At 45.4% G+C, this 20,577-nt stretch overlaps 1 protein-coding gene across 2 annotated transcripts in view; it reads left to right on the plus strand.

Annotated features, from left to right (window-relative positions):
* PTPN2 (protein tyrosine phosphatase non-receptor type 2) overlaps window positions 1-20,577 on the plus strand; it is a 109,350-nt gene that overhangs the window by 45,298 nt on the left and 43,475 nt on the right. For both annotated transcript variants that reach the window (XM_073590045.1, XM_073590046.1), the window contains exons 3-7: window positions 1,344-1,444; window positions 2,612-2,710; window positions 15,984-16,121; window positions 16,240-16,449; window positions 20,427-20,570. In XM_073590045.1, the coding sequence (XP_073446146.1) occupies window positions 1,344-1,444; window positions 2,612-2,710; window positions 15,984-16,121; window positions 16,240-16,449; window positions 20,427-20,570 (692 nt within the window). The remainder of the gene's footprint in view (window positions 1-1,343; window positions 1,445-2,611; window positions 2,711-15,983; window positions 16,122-16,239; window positions 16,450-20,426; window positions 20,571-20,577) is intronic.

A 20,577-nucleotide genomic window follows, 5' to 3' on the forward strand; every position in this document is an offset into this window, starting at 1 on the left:
TCAAACTCTTGAAAGCTATAGCTAAACATACACTGGTTGGCTAATGGCCCTCCCTCAGTAAATAAGGTAGTCCGGTGTCTGAATCACACAATACTAATGGGACAAAAAGTATATATTAAGAGGAGCAATGGCTAAATGTGGTTAACAGCAGAGCAATGGGATTAGATGCCCTGTGGTTGTGTCCAAAGAGTTGGCAAAAGATTTGTTTTTTCAACTTGATACTTAGCAATCCTTATGTATGCATTGTATAATGCTTTTTAATTTTACCAATTTTGTGGGTTTTTTAGTTATTTCATTAGGTTTATTGTGTCTTTTTTTGTTTTTTTTTAAACAGTTTCTTCATCTGTTGCCATCAGTGATTTGGATAGAACCAGCCACAGCATTCCAGACACTGTTCTGAGAGAGACCATTTTCCTTCAATGTAAATTTACTTTTAAAGAAGGGCCCACAGGTTCTCAATAGGGTATTGTCCACGTGAGGAAGGTGTTATAATTTATTCTTTCATCTATAAAGCCTTAACAGGCAACCACGCAGTGGATGACTTTGATGCACACGATGGAGCATTGTCCTGCATAAAAGTCATGGTTTTCTTGAAAGATGTATACTCGAAAAGGTCCAACTAGCTCATCTTTAATGATACAGCCATAGCAGTACCCCACCTCCACTTTGAAGTCTGCGTTGAAGTGGACGTCTGTTACTGACACAGCCATGGGCCCATCACACTGGACCGTCAAGAGTCATTCTCACCTGATCAGTCCATAAACTCATGTAATGTCAATACTCAACCAAGAAATACCTGAACACAGAATTTTCAACTTGTCTCAAGTGGTGGTCTGGTTTCAGTCTTCCTTACCTTGGCCATGTCTTTGAGCACAGAAGACCTTGTACTTCTGTGCTCTCCAGGTTGGTTGCAGTTCTGGAATATGATAGTACTGGAGAAAATGGCTTCTTGGTCACTTCACATTTGATTCTTATCACATTTTTTACAGTTTCTCAATACTTTGACAGAGTGCTGAATCCCTCTGGAAAACGTATAACAATTTTTTTTTTCTAATTTTTCAGTCTGTTAAATCTTTTTGGCCCATTTTGCTAGAGGAAAACAAGTTGCCTAATAACTCTGCTCACATTGATAAAGGGTGTTGTATCTTTAGGCCACCTTCTCCCTCATTACACAAATACAAATCACCTGATCTATTTAATCTAATAACCAATCAAGTTTATACAGCTTGGAGATGGAAAATCTGAATAAAAATTATGGTTAAAATACTCACTTGCATAATAACTGCACACTGTGTAATTTAATAAAAACATGAAAAATTGCTCCATTTGTTTTTCTCTTGCAGATGATCATAGTCGTGTCAAGTTACAAAATGTTGAAAATGATTATATCAATGCCAGTCTTGTAGTTGTGGAGGAAGCCCAGAGAAATTATATCTTAACACAGGTAACTATAGGAAATAATGATATCAATTGAACTGAAATTTATGTAGAACTGAGGAGCACAGCACAAAATGCATTATTAACGTGGACTCTCCGGCAGACCTCTGTTGGTCTTTGATTGCCCACTGTTGGCAGAGACATGCTGTACTGTACTCTACTGCAGCCAAAAAGTGGCCTCAGTGGTCACGTGCTATAAATTCTGCCACCAATGCATTTGATGGGGCACGTTATCACTGACAGCTGTCAAACGGACAAATGTGGGACGACTAATATGTCTTTGTGGGATCGTAGTGAAGGGAAAGAGGCTGCTCGTTTTTGTTGTGGTACCAGCAGTAGGGCCCATACATCTTGTATCAGAGGGGTTGTCCATGTAATAGCTTTTTTTTGTTGTTGTTGTCTCGGGGCCTTCTAAATGTTGCATCTGGTTCTTCTGCTTTTTTGCCTCCTGTCACTCTGTAAGGGTTCCTCAAAGTTCACTGCCGGATTCACTTCTTCTTTCAATATATCATTTCAGCTGGTAACCCAATGGAGGGGGCAGGGGGGTTTCCAGCACCATCTTTATACCCAGTCATCAAGTGATGGATATTTTTTAATTTAATTCCTGTAATAAACACTGTTGGAGTCTGTAAGATGTATCTGCTACTTTTACATTTCTGTCTTTTATGAAGTCTTGCCTTCTCACTTTGAGGGTCCATGCACAAGGCTTTAATACAAATCTGTGTTCTATGGATGTTTAACATGGCACTCTCGACATGCTATTGGCCCGTACTGTCCATCAAAGTGTCTACTATGGCTGTCTTCGTCCCTCTTCAAAGCCTCTCACACTTGTCCAGGACTTCTCTCGTGCTGCACCCATATTTTGCATTGCTTTTTTTTTTTTGTGCCATCTCATTAGATTCTGATGATCACAATTTCAGACTTGCTGTGAAAGCTTCTAGTATAGGAAACTTTTCACATCTAATGTATGTGGTGCAGTAATAACCTTGATAACTACCTACATTCCTCTCATCCCCGAGGAGAAGGCTTCGATAGTCCGCTCTGCTTTAGTGTCATTGTTGGTAAACCTTTTGTTTGACTACTTCCCCTATAAAGAGCTGTACAATCAGTTGACCCTGTATAAAGAGGAAACCGTCTGCCAGCTTTATAAGCGTTTGTTCTTTTCCTTTCATAGGGCCCTCTTCCCAATACCTGCTGTCATTTCTGGTTAATGGTCTGGCAGCAGAAAAGCAAAGCGATTGTCATGCTGAACCGAATCATTGAAAAGGATGCGGTAAGTGTGCAGCTCAATGTGTTTTTCTCAGAAATGAAGTCATGTGTTCTACCAGATGCGATCGGTTTCACATCTCCATCTGCTGTCTCTGTGTAGCAGTATTTCCTGGCTGCAGATTGTTACTGCCCTGATATTTTTATTTTCATCTGCTTTGCCTTGCTAGTAATATCTGTAATTGATTCTTTCTGCTTATAATTAATCACTTGGTATCATGCATTCATCTCACATTATGGGGCTCCAGTGGATTACCAAGTATGACCAGACTCTGGTCAATATGTTTCCTGCATCAGTTCGGGCAAGCATCAATTTATTATTGTGTATTTAATTTTTAGGCTGTGGCTTCATGGTGATGTGTTTCTCAACTATTTTAGAGCTTTGATTTTGCTATTAATGAAACGGCCAAGTTGCAGATAAGCTGCAATTGAGGTCTATGGCAAATTTGTCACATACAACTTACACCCAGAAAATCCTACATGTTTGGAAACATTTGTGACTGTTGCAGTATGTCAAGTGTCGTAATGTGACTGACATAATAGGAAATATTAACTTTCCCTTCACCAATGACAGCACACCTGAGAGAGGGATCCACCCCGCCTGGACAGGAACCTGCCAAAATATAAGGAGCGGTACCTCTCCCCTCTTCATTTGGGTTCCTTTCATGGATGGGAATCTCGTAAGGCAGCAGTGCCAGTCATGGATGAAGGTCCCAGGCCCGTCTCGGTGGGGGAAGAACAGGTTTTCATACCTGTAGCGCCAGCCATCATGTGTCTGGAAGCGCAGTCCACGGGTCCCTCTAGGGCTCTGTGTTCGTGCGGGCAGCAGCTGCAGGAGGGCCTGGAGAAAATCCGCCGTGCCTCCCAAGCCGGCGTCCTGAGATTCAGCGTGGTGACGGGGGTCAACTTCGGGTGCCGCTGACGTCATGGGCACCGCAATGCATTGTGGGTGCGCCTGCTGACGTCAGGGAGGGGCTGGAAAAATGGTGCTCAGTGTGATGCCGGCTTTTTACTTTTTGGACGCAGTCTGGCCGGTGGTCGCAGGGGGGAGGGGCCTATGTCAGCTGAATGAGATGGCGTATATTAAGGCGGACGCCTGAGAGCGAGACTGCTGACAACATGGAGTCAGAGCAGCGGCAGTCGCTTTCGCCACCGCCACTACCTCCAGCTCAGTCTACAGCGCATCAACAGGAACGCAAAGGTGATGGTCGTTCAAGTGCCAGAAGCAGCAGTCGCCTCAGCCACAGATCTAGGGACTCCTCGTGTCCAGGGATGACACATTGCGTGTTCCTCCACAGCCTCTGAGTCTGGTATCCTTGGCTTTCACCAGGTGGTGAGTGATCTTTGTGAATGTTAGCTAGGTGATTAATTGGCCCCTCTTGTCTGCTTGTATCTATAGGAAAGGTCTAAAAAAGCGGGGTCAAGGAAGAATGACAGAGTCTGTGCCATGTGTAAAATTCCCCTAGCAAGGGATTGGCAGAAGGACCTGTGTTCTAACTGCATCCAAAGAACTATAGCAGAGGAAACCTCAAATTTTGCAGCTATCTTAGGTCAGCTGTTAGGTCGGAAGTAGAAGGCTCTCTCAAAACCCTACTAAAAAAAGGGAAAAAAGTTCAGAAATTATACATCTAATTCGAACTCTTCCTCGATCTCATCTATGGGTCGATTACAGGCTGAATCTGCTTCTTCCTCTTCCTCAGACAGTGATACGGGAGGTAAACCATTTTTTCCTATAGAAGACACAGATGGTCTCCTTAAAGCCGTTAGGGTAATAATGGGTCTGAAGGAAGAAAAGATAGCTAAGTCCCTGGAAGACGTTATGTTTGGGGGATTACGAGAAAGGAAGAAGCGAACATTTCCGGTTAATGACAAGGTCTGAGCACTCGTCAATAGAGAGTGGGAAAGAAACGGAAAAATCAGGGCCCCTGCCCTCCTCCTCTAAAAGGAGACATCCCTTTGAAGAAAAAGATACGGAGATATGGGACAAAATCCCAAAAATCGATGGGGGTCATCCAAAATACGGCGTTGCCATTTGAGGACTCAGGAGTTCAGAGATCCATAAGATAAAAGGTCTAATTCCTTCCTTAAGGGCCTTGTGACGTTAGCTAGCGATATCGCTGTGTGATACTTACCTACGACCCGCTCCCCCGCTGCTTATCGCTGATCTCGCAAGAACAGGCTGGACTGTTTCTCGTCGTCAGCTTCCTGCGGTGCTTCCTGTGGAGAGACGAGCAACTAGCGTGGATGCGGGCGGGAGGACGTCAGGATCGCCTAGTGTGACAGGTAAGTAGCGACCCCCGACCGCTACGATGTTGCTGGTGAGATCTGCCTGTGTGGCAGCTCACTAGCGACCACTTAGCGATGCACCAGCGATCTTGACAGCGTCATATCACTGGTCGGGATCGCTGGTGCATTGCTAAGTGTGACAGTACCTTAAGACATACATAGGAAGCTGCAGTAGGGGGATTAAGACCTGCGATAGCTGGAACTTGCACGGCAAGATCTTTTACCTCTTCGCGACCGCCCACAGTAGATAAACGTTGGCGCTTGCTGGGCTTTGTGCAGCGCCAACGTTTATCTACTGTCGGCGGTTTTGTGCCCCCCGGGACCCCCTCATACCTTATAACGCGGGGATCCCGGTGCACAATGCATGCTGGGACCCCCGACGTCATCGAGACCTGATTGGTTCAGGTCCTGATGACGTCGCGTCACAGCAGCCAATGAGAGAGCTCGCTGGGAAAGCTGCTTGTTTCCCGGCGATCTCCCTCATTATAACGCGACTTCTCCTCTGAGCTCATGCTGACAGATGAGCAGAGGTGAAGCAGCGTTAGTGTGACTAGATCGCTGCCTGGCACAGCTGATCGCTGCCTGGCACAGCTGTGTCAGGCAGCGATCTTGTCACACAGTAACGCTGCTTCTCCTCTGATCATCTGTCAGTGTGAGATCAGAGGAGAAGTGGCGTTACTATGTGCCGGGCAGCGATCTTGTCACATAGTAACGCTGCTTCTCCTCTGATCATCTGCCAGTGTGAGATCAGAGGAGAAGTGGCGTTACTATGAGTCAAAAATACAAAAAATAAAAAACACAAAAATAAAAAAAAGTAAAGAAAAAAAAGCAGGTAGGCAGGCTAGGGGTTAGGGCTAGGGGTTAGGGCTAGGGGTTAGGGCTAGGGGTTAGGGCTAGGGGTTAGGGCTAGGGGTTAGGGCTAGGGGTTAGGGCTAGGGGTTAGGGCTAGGGGTTAGGGCTAGAGTTAGGGTTAGGGTTGGAATTCGAATTGGGGGTTTCCACTGTTTAGGTACATCAGGGGCTCTGTAAATGCAATATGACGCCCGCAGACCATTCCATCAAAGTCTGCATTCCAGAACGTCACTACTTCCCTTCCGAGCCCCACCGTGTGCCCAAACAGTGGTCCCCCCCCACATGTGGGGTACCAGCGTACTCAGGACAAATTGGACAACAACTCTTAGGGTCCAATTTCTCCTGTTACCCTTGTGAAAATAAAAATTGGGAGCTAAAAGATCATTTTTGTGGAAAAAAAAATTATTTTTTTATTTTCACGGCTCTACATTATAAACTTTAGTGAAACACTTGGGGGTTCAAAGTGCTCACCACACATCTAGATAAGTTCCTTGGGGGGTTCTAGTTTCCAAAAAGGGGTCACTTGTGGAGGATTTCCACTGTTTAGGCACATCAGGGGCTCTGCAAACTCGACATGACACCCGCAGACCATTCCATCAAAGTCTGCATTCCAAAACGTCACTACTTCCCTTCCGATCCCCACCGTGTGCCCAAACAGTAGTTTTCTTCCACATATGGGGTACCAGTGTACTCAGGACAAATTGGACAACAACTTTTGGGGTCCAATTTCTCCTGTTACCCTTGTGAAAATAAAAAATTGGGGGCTAAAAGATCATGTTTGTGGAACAAAAATGATTTTTTATTTTCATGGCTCTACGTTATAAACTTCTGTGAAGCACTTGGGGGTTCAAAGTGCTCACCACACATCTAGATAAGTTCTTTAAGGGGTCTAGTTTCCAAAATGGGGTCACTTGTGGGGGTTTCCACTGTTTAGGCACATTAGGGGCTCTCCAAATGCGACATGGCGTCCTATCTCAATTCCAGCCAATTCGGCATTGAAAAAGTCAAACGGCACTCCTTCCTTTCTGAGCTCTGCCGTGTGCTCAAACAGTGGTTTAGCCCCACATACGGGGTATCGGCGTATTTGGGAGAAATTGCACAAAAAATTTTGTGGCTCATTTTCTGTTTTTACACTTGTGAAAATAAAAAAAATGGTTCTGAAGTAAAATGTTTGTGAAAAAAAGTTAAATGTTTAATTTTTTCCTTCCACATTCCATTCATTCATGTGAAGCACCTGAAGGGTTAATAAACTTCTTGAATGTGGTTTTGAGTACATTGAGAGGTGCAGTTTTTAGAATGCTGTCACTTTTGGGTATTTTCTGTCATATTGACCCCCCAAACTCACTTCAAATGTGAGGTGGTCCCTAAAAAAAAATGGTGTTGTAAATTTTGTTGTAAAAATGAGAAATCGCTGGTCAACTTTTAACCCTTATAACTTCCAAAAAAAAAAAAATTATGTTTCCAAAATTGTGCAGATGTAAAGTAGACATGTGGGAAATGTTATTTATTAACTATTTTGTGCGATATCACTCTCTAATTTAAGGGCATAAAAATTAAAAGTTTGAAAATTGCAAAATTTTCAAAATTTTTGCCAAATTTCGATTTTATTTATTTATTTTTTCATATAAGCGCAGTTCATATCTAAGAAATTTTACCACTATCCTGAAGTACAATATGTCATGAGAAAACAATGTCAGAATCAGCAGGATCCGTTGAAGCGTTCTAGAGTTATGGCCTCATAAAGTGACACTGGTCAGAATTGAAAAAATTGGCCTGGTCACGAAGGCAAAAACAGGCTCAGGCGCGAAAGGGTTAATGATCTGACTCCAGCAACTTGAGGAGCAAATGGCTTCCAAGGTGCCAAGGGATAAGATCCTGTCTGATTTGCATCTTTTACATGGAGTGGCAACCTTTTTGGCAGACACATCGGCTGACTCCATGAGGGTAACAGCCAGAGCAGCTGGATTATCTAACGCTGCAAGACTCGCCTTATTGCTTTAGTGCTGCCCAGGTGATATACAGTCCAAGGTCAAGTTGTGTTCCTTGCCGTGGGATGGTCACTTTCTGTTTGGGAAGAATCTGGATGATATCCTAGAAAAGGCAAATGATATGAAGAAAGGCTTTCCCAGGTTTCTATCGGATCAGAGAAGACCACACTTTCGGAGGAAGAAATTCAGCGGGGGCCATCCCCCAGGAGAAAAAAGGAAATGGGATGATAGGAGAAAAAAAGACTCTGGATTTATGTTCGGTGAGTCCGCCACTACATATGAAAAAATACCCACAATGACGCCAAAATCCCGGGGGGGGGGGGCGCGCAGGCTGTCGTTGTCGTCCAACACATGGATCCTAAACATAGTGAAGGAAGGCCTGAAGATACAGTTTTATCGTCAGCCAAAAACAACTTTTATAATAACCCCCATCAGAAAATGGATAGAGGATATCCATTATAAGAGGCCTCAATCATATCTTCAAGATGGCATCAGTAACTACGGCCATAAAACTCCTGCATCACAATTGTTTCATGGCGGTAATCGATTTAAAGGATTCCTATTATCATATTCCCATCCATCCAGGCTATCAAATATATTTAAGAGTTCGCCTATATATCCGAGGCAATCTCCAGCATCTTAGATTCAGAGCCCTTCCCTTTGGATTATCGGTAGCCCCGATGGTGTTCACCAAAGTGATAGCAGAAATGACAGGCTTCTTCCAGATCACAATTATAGTACCCTATTAAGTGGGAGACTCTGAGAACCACTGTACTATGCAGCTGAGACAAGTTACCAAAACCCTGAAAGAATTATGGTGGATTATAGATACAAAAAAATCAAGATTGCAACCCCTGACACAGGGCTTTCCTAGGCTTTATCCTGGACTCCGAAGTACAGGTCTGTTTTTTCGAGGACAAGATAGAAAAGATAGTAAACCTGACCTCAGCAGCTATAGCACATCCTTTTATCCCAGCAGTCAGATGGGCCCAGTTTCACACATGACATCTTCAGTGGGAGATCCTAACAGCCCAAAAATGGCTGAGGGTGTTTAGAAGGAAAGGTGGAACTTTGCTTAGGGGTCAGAAACTCCCTCATTTGGTGGTCAAACAGGACAAATTTAACATTGGGAATACCTTGGGAAACACCAGTAAGCGATGTGATCCTGACAGATGCAAGTTCCTCAGGGTGGGGGGCACACCTAAGGTGCCAGGCAGTCCAGGGGTCCTAGACTCTTCGGGAGCAAGGTTCGTCATCCAACCTAAAAGAACTTTGGGCAGTGAGCAAATCCCTGGAACACTTTATTCCACTCCTCCAAGGCCACAATGTCTGTATTATGTCAGACAACAAGGCCACAGTAGCATACATCAACCAACGGGGGAGATAAGATCGCAGCCCCTGATGGAAGCAACGAACAGTATTTTTCTCACAGCCAAACAACATTTTCTGTACCTGACGGCACTACACACAGAGGGCAGAAAACTTTGAAGCAGATTTCCTGAGTCGCAACAAACTAAAACAGGGGGAATGGGCCTTAAACCGCAGAGTCTTTCAACAAATAGTACACCTGTGGGGAAAACCAGAAATAGATTTGTTTGACAACAAGAGTATCTGGCAAGTAAAGAAGTTTTTCTCGTAAAACTCAAGGGAAATTCCATTTGCGGAAGATTATTTGCTTATTCCTTGGGATTTCAAGATGGCCTACGCATTCCCTCCAGTGACTCGGATTCCGACGGTAGTGAGGAAAGTCAGAAGGGAGCAGGCAAGAGTAATTTTGATTGCCCCATTCTGGCCAAAAAGACCTTGGCTTTCCCTTTTGTGGATAATGCCACTATCAGAGCCATGGATCCTGACATAGATCTCAGACCTTCTCAGTCGGGGTCCAATATTCAATGCGTAAGTGAATGGTTTCTATCTTGCAGCGTGGAATTTGAGAGGTCACTTCTGATGAGTAGTAAAGGATTCTCTCCGGGGCTAGTTTTTACCTTGTTAAAATGTAGAAAACCCATAACTACTAAAATCTATGGCATAACTTTGAAATAAATTCCTACAATTCTTAGGGAAACCGTTAGACCAAGAACCTCCGATTGGTCCCATCTTAGAATTTCTACAATCGGGGTTACAATTGGGTCTGGCTGTAAATACCCTTACGGTTCAAGAACTGGAAGGTCCTGCAGCTACAATGAAATACCTGTATGAGCAGCTCCTGGATGTCGGCACAGACACAGGAAGAGCCGTGGGGGAGCTGGGAGCACGGAGCCATCATCGGAAGGTGAGTTAACTGTTATTTTATCGTGTGTGCCAGCAGCACAGGGGGCATATCCAGGATGGGATGCGGGGGGCATGTGCGTACCAGCAGCACAGGGGGGCATATCCAGGATGGGGTGGGGGGATTGTGCTTGCCAGCAGCACAGGGGAGCATAACCAGGATGGGATGTGAGGGCCATGTGTGTGCCAGCTGCACAGTGGGCATATCCAGGATGGGATGTGGGGGCCATGTGCGTGCCAGCAGCACAGTGTGGTATATCCAGGATGGGATGTGGGGGCCATGTGCGTGCCAGCAGCACAGTGGGGCATATCCAGGATGGGATGTGGGGGCCATGTGTGTGCCAGCTGCACAGTGAGAATATCCAGGATGGGATGTGGGGGCCATGTGTGTGCCAGCTGCACAGTGGGCATATCCAGGATGGGATGTGGGGGCCATGTGCGTGCCAGCAGCACAGTGTGGTATATCCAGGATGGGATGTGGGGGCCATGTGCTTGCCAGCAGCACAGTGGGGCATATCCAGGATGGGATGTGGGGACCATGTGCGTGCCAGCAGCACAATGGGGCATATCCAGGATGGGATGTGGGGGCCAGGTGCGTGCCAGCAGCACAGGGGGGCATATCCAGGATGGGATGGGGGGGCCATGTGTGTGCCAGCAGCACAGGGGGGCATATCCAGGATGGGATGGGGGGGGCCATGTGCATTCCAGCAGCACAGGGGGGCATATCCAGGATGGGATGTGGGGGCCATGTGTATACCAACAGCACAGGGGGGCATATTCAGGATGGGATGGAATGTGAGGGGGGCATGTGCGTGCCAGCAGAACAGGGGGGGCATAGCCAGGATGGGATAGGGGGGGGCCATGTGCGTGCCAGCAGCACAGGGGGGGAATATCCAGGATGGAATAGGGGGGGGCCATGTGCGTGCCAGCAGCACGGGGGGGGGGGGCATATCCAGGATGGGATAGGGGGGGCCATGTGCGTGCCGGCAGCACAGGGGGGCATATCCAGTATCGGATGGGGGGGCCATGTGCGTGCCAACAGCACAGTGGGGCAATGTTCCAGTGCGCCAGCAGCATATGGGGGCCTTGTGCCAGGATGGGGGTTTAATGGATACCAGGATGAAGGACATGTATATGATTTGTAAGACAGACCCCCATTTAACATTAACAAAAAATTATTTTTCTTTAACAAATTTGGGGGTGCATCTTAGAATCTGGTGCGTCTTATAAATCGAAAAATACGGTAAATTAGTAGCCCTTACATCAGCTCGTAGAGTGAGTGATTGCAGGCCCTCTCCATAAATCCACCTTTACATGCAGGTATATCAGGATAGGATTGTATTAAAGACAGACCCTGCTTACCTACCCAAAGTAGTGTCAGATTTTCATCGGAGTTAGGAAATTATCCTTCCCTCTTTTTGTGAAAAACCAAGAAACCCGGGGGAAAAGAAATTCCATAATCTGGACATGAAGAGGGCTTTACTAGAATGTGTCTGAAACTAGCCAATGGAGGAGGTCCCAGTCCTTATTTATAGCCTTTCAGGGGGCCAGGAAGGGTTATGGAGTGTCAAAGGGGGACCATTGCCAGATGGATTAGGGAAGCCATTTGTATAGCATACTCGGCTAGTGGTACTCAGATTCCTAATGGCATCAAGGCTCATTCCACCAGAGCCGTGGCGACCTCCTGGGCAGAGAAAGCCGAGGTATCAATTGACCAAATTTGTAAGGCCGCTACTTGGGCCTCACCATCAACATTCTTTAAGCGCTATAGGTTGAATCTATCCTCCTCAGCTGACTTAACCTTTAGTAGAAGGGTTCTGCAAGCGGTGGTCCCTCACTAAGGTGTTTCAAATTCTCCAAAAGTCTCTCAAGTGTGCTGTCATGGGTGAAGGGAAAACCACCAAGGTTACTTTCCGTAACCCATGACAGCAACCATATATTCCCTTTTTCACCGTATGGGTGTACACGTTAGTTGGATGTTTTTACAATGTGGTGTTGGATTAATATGTGACTAACCGGGAAGTCCTCTCATACTCTACAACCAACTGAAGAGGGGAGAGGTACCGCCCCTTATATTTCGGCAGGTTCCTGTCCTGGCAGGGCGGATCCCTCTCTCAGGTGTGCTGTCATGGATTCCGGAAAAATCGGCTACTGGTAAGTAACCTTGGTGGTTTCTGTACCCTTACCGCCACTAAGTGCAGAAATCTGAAACTTTGTTCACATAAGGGTGCTGCCTCTTTTTCTCTGAGCTGGACATAACATTTATATAGCCTCTCATTGCTGGGCGTCCATATTTGGGACCCGGCCCTGCTCTCTCTTTACTCACATTGACTTAATTTGGACACATTGGAAACGTGGTAAGGTTTTCATACTAGAAGTTAAGACCATCCCTATTTGGGTACATCTTGGTGCTGGTGGGATGGCGCTTATGCTTTTTTTTTTTTTTCCCCTCCCCTTTCCTTTTAATCAAAAACAGTGTTTTCCAAGTACCCTATATTATTTATATGTGCTATTGCTTTCACTTATTTCCTTACAACAGGGTAAGTGTTCATTTTGCCTCTATCTTAGGTTTTGTCTGTTTTAATGGCCAGTGTGAACATGCTCTTATATTTTGCATGCATACTAACTTGTACTTCAGTTCAATTTTGTTTTCGGTTACCGTATTTTTCGGACTATAAGACGCACCCCAAATTTTAAGAAGCAAAATAGGGAAAAAATGAATACGTCAAATGGGGGTCCGTCTTACAGTCCGAATTCTGCTTACCGGGGGAAATCGGTAGCGCTGGTGTAGCGTGGTCACAGGGGGTGTTGGGTGGTTCGGCGATGATAAGACTTCCATCCCAGACTGGTGTGGCAGGTTCTGCAATGCTCGTGGTGCAGGGCTCCGCCAACATTTTGTGAAAGCCCAGAGCTCCCACACATCCATTACTGTGGAGCGGTGACCTCTGAAAAATCCCATCCTAGGCTGGTGCGGCAGGTTCGTCGGTGCTCAGTGGTGTGAGGCTCCGCAGACATTTTGTGAAAGCCCGGAGCCCCGCACATCCCCACTGCTGGGATGCAGTGGCCTCTGGGAAAACGGCTGCCGGGTCAGCGCATGCACAGATTGAGATCTCTGTGCCAAGATCTCAATCTGCGCATGCGCCACTTCCGACAGCCATTTTCCCAGAGGCCACCCATTATAGCAATGGAAGTGTGTGGGCTTCAGGCTTTCAAAAAATGTCGGCGGAGCCCCCGCACCAATGCGCACTGCCGAATACTATCGCATCAGCCTGGGAAGGGAATGTGATGATCGACCTGCAGCGTAGGACTGCTGCAGAATCGCCTGACTCCTGCCACCACACTACTTGTAAGTATATTCTGACTATAAGATGCACCCCCATTTTCCCCAAAAAATTTTGGGTATAAAAGTGCATCTTACAGTCCGAAAAATATGGTTAGTGTCAGATTAGGTAGCAAAAATCTTGTGAGATTCCCTTTAACTGCAGTAGGGAAAATAAGTATTTGATAAACTAATTTTACAAATTCCCACCTACAAAAAATGGAAAGTTCTGTAATTTTTGTCGTAGGTACACTTCAACTGTGAGAGACAGAATCGAACAATAAAATCCAGAAAATCACATTGTATGATTTTTAAATAATTAAATTGCATTTTATTGCATGAGATTAAGTATTTGATCACCTACCAACTAGCAAGAATCTTGCCTCTCACAGACCCGTTAGTTTTTCTTTTGCAGAGTAGGAGGGCTTCTTAATCATTACCTGTATTAATTACACTCGTTACCTGTATAAAAGACACCTATCCACACACTCACTCACATTCCATGGCCAGGACCAAAGAGCTGTCTAAGGACACCAGGCACAAAATTGTAGACCTGCACAAGGAAAATTGGCAAGCAGCTTGATGAGAAGGCAAGACAACTAGCAGGAAATTGGTCTAGAACTACACAGGAGAACCTGGTCAATGACTTGAAGAGATCTAAGACCAAAGTCTCAAACCTTACTGTTGGTAACACACTACGCCATTATGGATTAAAATCCTGCAGGCACACAAGGTACCCATGCTCAAGCCAGCACATGTCCAGGTCCGTTTGAAGTTTGCCAATGACCATCTGGATAATCCAAAGGGGGCATAGGAGGAGGTCATGTGGTCAGATGGGACCAAAATACAACTTCTAAGTATCAACTCTATTCGCCGTGTTTGGAGGAAGGACGAGTACAACCCCAAGAACACCATCCCAACCGTGAATCATGGTGGGGGAAACGTCATAATTTGAGGATGCTTTTCTATAAAGGGGACAGGACGACTGGACCATATTGAAGGAAGGATGGATGGAGCAATTGCAAGATTTTGCCGGACAACCTCCTTCCCTTAGTAAGAGCATTGAAGATGGGTCGTGGCTGGATCTTACAGCATGACTATGACCTGAAACACACAGCCAGCGCAACTAAGGAGTGGCTCTGTAAGAAGCATTTCAAAGTCCTGGAGTGGCCTAGCCAGACGTGAACCCAATAGGAAATCTTTGGAGGGAGCTGACACTCAATATTGCCCAGCATCCCCTGCAGCAGTGTGTGCAAACTTGGTCAAGAACTAAGGAATCGTCTTACCTGTTTAATAGCAAAGAGAGGTTTCTGTAAGAAGTAATATTAAGTTATGTATTTCTATTGTATCAAATACTCAATATACAACTTATTGCATGAAATATATGAAAACCATACAATGAGATTTTTCTGGTTTTTATTTTTACTTTGTCATTCACAATTGAAGTGTACCTACCTACGATAAAAATTACAGACCTCTCCATTCTTTCTAGGTGGAAAAACTTGCAAAATCGGCAGTGTATTAAATTGTAGTGAAAATATGTATTTGTAAGATGTATGACCAGCAGTAAATTAGCATCTGTTCTAGGCTGTATCTCTTCACAAAGGTCATGACATATGTTATCATGGGAAAATACAGCTTTCCTGGTCTCGGGGTCTCCGGCCCCTGGGTGCCTTCCTGACACACAGAATTGGGACAGTTCACACTTCTGGTGCCTTGAGGGCAGCTGGTAAATGGGACCTATTTGCAGCATGCCAATTTGTTTACTATGGGGAAAGAAAAGCTATGACAATAACCTGTAGAAAAAAATAATGTAGCCATGGTCCAGTCACAAACTAGGAATTAGAATATTAACACGAGAGACTGGTCTAGAAATCTGATCTGCAGGCTAAACCTATAAATTAGGCCCATACACAAAGTTCAAAGACTGAGGGACAGCAAAGCTGATGTGAGCCATTTCATTTTCACCCCTCATGGAGCAGGATACCAGACTGCAAGGTTTAGATATTTCTGTAAGTTTCTCTAATTTGTTTTTATAACTGTTTTGCATATCACTTTTTAGTTCCATATTTTTTTTATCTTTTTATTGTAAGCACTGTACCTTTTCTATTAAAGCTCAAAACTTTTTAACAAGTTTGAACCTTGTATGCTCTGAAGAATCCATAGCCTTAGAGTGTGTGACCCTTGTAATTGGCATACAGTAGTAGTAATATTTCTGGGACTCCTCACCCATGTGTTCGGTGAGTGGTGGCAGCTTGTATGAAGCGGAGTGTCTGGTCTGTCGGGGTGTGATTTATGCTCCCATTACAGCATAGGACAGAGGTTGAATGCTGGACTGAGCGAGAGGAGATAGATCAACCCTTGCAGGCACAATCCCAAGTGCTGAAAAGTGAGTACCTGACACAAATACTTATTTGCCCCAGTGTATATAGTAATGACATGGACTTTGCTGTTTCCAAGTTGCCAGACTGGCTCTGAAATGCGGTCGAATAACGCTTTAAAAAGGCATAGTGATTATTACTAAATGTTTAAAGTGACCATTTCATATTCTGTTTCTGTTGGATCAGGTAAAATGTGCACAGTATTGGCCTACGCCAGAAGCAGAAGTGCTTCTTTTTAAGGAAACAGGGCTGTGTGTCAAACTAATATCTGAGGATGTGAAGCCCAATTATACAATTCGGGTGTTGCAGCTACAAAATATCAATGTAAGTAAGATCAAGCTCTACATTATGTGTGTAATACTAGGTAGAACACTTACTCCTGTGTGTTAGAGTGGCTCACGTACCTTGTCGTCATATTGTTATGTGCTTTGTTTTCCTTCAGACTTCGGAGACCAGAGAAATTTACCATTTCCATTACACCACGTGGCCAGATTTTGGAGTACCGGAATCCCCTGGCTCATTCCTTGACTTCTTATTTGAAGTCCGCAACTCTGGTTCCCTTGGCCCTGATTTTGGGCCTTCTGTTGTACATTGCAGTGCAGGCATAGGACGCTCAGGGACCTTTTCCTTGGTGGACTCCTGTCTTATTTTGGTATGTTTTTCGATTTTAATGCATCTCCATTTTCTTAGTGTAGTTCTATTTCAGGCTGGCGTAACTGGAGCACATTGTTCACCGATTGTGATGTAGCCATCCATTAACAGATGTGGTGCAGTTCTTACAACTGGCTTTGACAATAAGTTTTGCTGTCGGTTTTTTTTTTTTTTTCTGACTTCTTTTAATGATTCTGCAATAGCTAGAACACCATGTACTCTACTACCTGTGGTTTCATGAAACCAGTGATTGGTGTGCCCAATTGTTAAGACCCCCAACGTCTGCTGAAACCAATGTACGTATATGAGTGCTTTGCCCAGATATGACCTGCTCGGACTGAATTTGAGCCCTTATTTAGCTTTTCAAGATGGGCTGAGCCCCACACAGCTGGGGATACTGTGCACTACTGTACCTTGGTTGATTCAGATACGGACGGCATCTTCCTATTACTTGAGTCATGTGATGAAACAAGCTTATGTATTAGCCATTTTATTATGGGGTTGTATTTAAGCAAATCTGTTACCATATCATCAATCACGCCTATCTTTAAAAAGCGAACCCTCGACCCAACCGCTATGTCCATCTATCACCCAATATCATTGCTTCCATTCGCTTCCAAACTCCTGGAACAGCACGTCCACACTGAACTTTCCTCTCACCTGTCATCTAACTTGCTCTTTGACAATCTACAATCTGGTTTCCGCCCCCATCGCTCCACTGAGACAGCCCTGACCAAAATTACTAGCGACCTACTTACAGCCAAATCAAATGGACTATACTCCTGCTTCTAGACCTGTCCTCTGCATTTGACACAGTTGACCACTGCCTCCTACTACAGATCCTCTCCTCCTTCAGCATCAAAGGCCTTGCCCTATCCTGGATCTCCTCATACCTTTCCAACCGCACATTCAGCGTCTCCCACTCCCACACCACCTCTTCATCCCACCCTCTCTCTGTTGGAGTCCCCCAAGGCTCTGTTTTAGGACCCCTACTCTTCTCAATCTATACACTTGGCCTGGGGCAACTCATAAAGTCCCACGGATTCCACTACCACCTTTATGCTGATGACACTCAGATCTACCTCTCTGGCCCAGACGTCACCTCTCTGCTCTCCAGAATCCCAGAGTGTCTATCAGCCATATCCTCCTTCTCCTCTCGCTTCCTCAAACTCAATGTAGACAAATCTGAACTCCTCATCTTTCCTCCATCTCACAGATCTTCCTTACCCGATCTAGCTATAACAATTAATGACATCACACTTTCCCCTGTACCGGAAGTCTTCTGCCTCGGAGTAACCTTTGACTCTGCCCTGTCCTTCAAACCGCACATCCAAGCTCTTTCTACCTCCTGTTGCCTCCAGCTCAAAAATATTTCCAGAATCCTTTCCTTAACCTTCAATCTACTAAAATGCTTGTGCATGCCCTCATCATCTCCCGCCTCGACTACTGCAACATCCTTTTCTGTGGTCTCCCTGCTAACACCCTCGCACCTCTCCATTCCATCCTTAACTCTGCCGCCCGACTAATTCATCTCTCTCCTCGCTACTCCTCCGCTTCTACCCTCTGCAAATCTCTTCACTTGCTCCCATTCCCTCAGCGTATCCAGTTCAAATTACTAATACTGACCTACAGAGCCATCTATAACCTGTCTCCCCCATATGTCTCTGAACTAATCTCCCGATACCTTCCCTCACGTAATCTCCGGTCCTCCCAAGACCTCTACTCTCCTCCACACTTATTCGCTCCTCACCCAACCGCCTCCAAGACTTCTCCCGAATAGCCCCTATTCTCTGGAATTCTTTGCCCCAACAAGTCCGACTATCAGCCACATTTGGATCCTTCAGACGGAACCTGAAAACCCACCTCTTCAAGAAAGCCTTTAATGACCCCGCTACCTCCTTCTCTCTCACCACTACCAGTGATATCGCCTCAACCAACACCGGAACTACTGCAACCCACCAAACTACTGTCTCCTTCCCCACCATCCTGTAGCATGTAAGCCCGAAAGGGCAGGGTCCTCTCTCCCCTCTGTATCAGTCTGTCATTGTTAGTTTGTTTACTGTAAGTGATATCTGTAATTTGTATGTAACCCCTTCTTATGTACAGCACCATGGAATCAATGGTGCTATATAAATAAACAAAAAAAACAGCTTGGTAAGGTATTATTGTCTTTTTTTTTTATTGTTAGACCATAATATAGGAATGGGCTAGCCATATTTGGCTCTCTCAAAGCTATACTTGTGACTGGCAGTCACCATCTATACTGGCACATACACTGCTGCCTTGTCTAAAGGTGGCATATTATGTTAATAGGATTTAAAGGGTATCTGTTACCAGGTTTTAGCTGTCTAATCTGAGAGCAGCATAATGTAGAGACAGAGACCCTAATTACAGCAATGTGTCAATTACTGAGCTGCTTAGTCTAGTTTTGATAATATCCTGCTGAAAAAAATGATTATTAGACGATTAATAAACCTGCTGCATGTAGTGCTCCATATTCATGAGCTATAGCGCCACTTTCTGTGTACCTTATGCATATGTGGATAGCTGCCAATCAGTGGTGTTGGGGCAGGGTTATACAGAGCTCAGCATTCAGAGAAATGCTAGATCTGCAGCAGGGAAAACAGTTTTTAATTATAACTGCAGCAAGCAGCTGACACGCGCACACCCTGACTGGTGGGCGTGAGCAAGGGGGTTGTGGCCCCACTGTGCCACAAACCAGACTACCCTGGAAGGGGTGTGACTAAAACTTCTGCCTTGATTTTCACTGGAGCCTCTGATGCTGAGGTCAGGGTTGTGCAGCAGGCAGCTGCCAGGTGCCACTTCAGGGTGGTGTCTGACTGTGGCTGCTGATCCCACTTGGGGATACGGTGGCACGGCTGAGACACAGGGCAGGCGGGCACGGTGTATGAAGGAACAGGTAGAGGCCTCTTCACACAAGTGCAAGTACTGTTACAGGCAAGAAGAAATGGAGTATGAAGGAACAGGTCGGGACCTGTTCACACAAGAGGAGACCTGCAAGGCTGCGGAGAAGAGCTGTAGAGCAGTAAGAGGTTCTGCAGCCACAGAACCAGAACAAAGCAGAACCGCTTGAGTATGGAGCACAGGCAGAGCCTCGAGTACAGAGCAGGCAGAGCCGCAAGAGTGCGGGGCACAAGCAAACAGAGGACACAAGGAAAGACACAGCAGGGAAAGAAGCCAACGACAAGGAGACAGAGGTAGGACAGAGTTCAGACAAGGTACAGGACCAAGGACATAGGGACCAGAGTATACACAGGTACAAAGCAAGGCTAGGAGTAATAGCACAGAGACCAGGATATACTGCCTCCTGGAGGGCCAACAGACAAGTACAACGCAAAGCTAGGAGTAAAGCCGCCAAAGAAGGCGAAAAACAGAACAAGACCTGGCAGCTCAGTAGCAAGACACTGAGTTAACACATTGCACAGGCAAGATCCACTGGGTGGAGCTTCCCTAAATACTAGAGGGCTCTTGGTAATTGGTCAGGGACACAATAGACAGGTGCACCCTGATTCCATAAGAACCAGAGTGTCCTGGCGCCGCCCCCCTATGTACACTGTCAGGAAACATGCTCAGAGCAGACAGGAGACAAGAGGCACGGAGCAGGCAGCAGACAGAAATCACAGCTGACCTGGAGCAGTGAGTAAGTTTGTGTTCGGGGGATGGGTGGCTATGCAGTGATGCCAGCAGGGTTGTTAAAGCAGCCCAGTAAGTGACATATCTCTGGAACCAGGAACTCTGCATCTAGATCATGCTGCTCTCAAATTGGGTAGTAAAATCCTGTCAACAGATTCTCTTAAGTGTATTTTGCTAAAACTCTTTATTGACAGATTCAGTTGGTGACACGTGTTATATTGAGGTTTCTACTGATAAATGATGAATAGAAGTCAAGTAACTTTGTGCTGTCCTGCCAATGTGTTTTTACATGTGTTGGATGCTTTTTTTTTTTGTTCTTGTTAGATTGAGAAACGAAAGGATCCCTCTACTGTGGATATTACAAAGGTGTTGCTGGACATGAGGCGCTACAGAATGGGCCTAATACAGACACCAGGTCAGCTAAGATTCTCGTACATGGCTGTAATAGAGGGGACAAAGTCTATAATGGTAAGCT

The sequence above is a fragment of the Dendrobates tinctorius genome, unplaced genomic scaffold (assembly GCF_039654945.1).
Source record: "Dendrobates tinctorius isolate UK_male_01 unplaced genomic scaffold, ASM3965494v1 ptg000115l, whole genome shotgun sequence".
Lineage (NCBI taxonomy): Eukaryota > Metazoa > Chordata > Amphibia > Anura > Dendrobatidae > Dendrobates > Dendrobates tinctorius.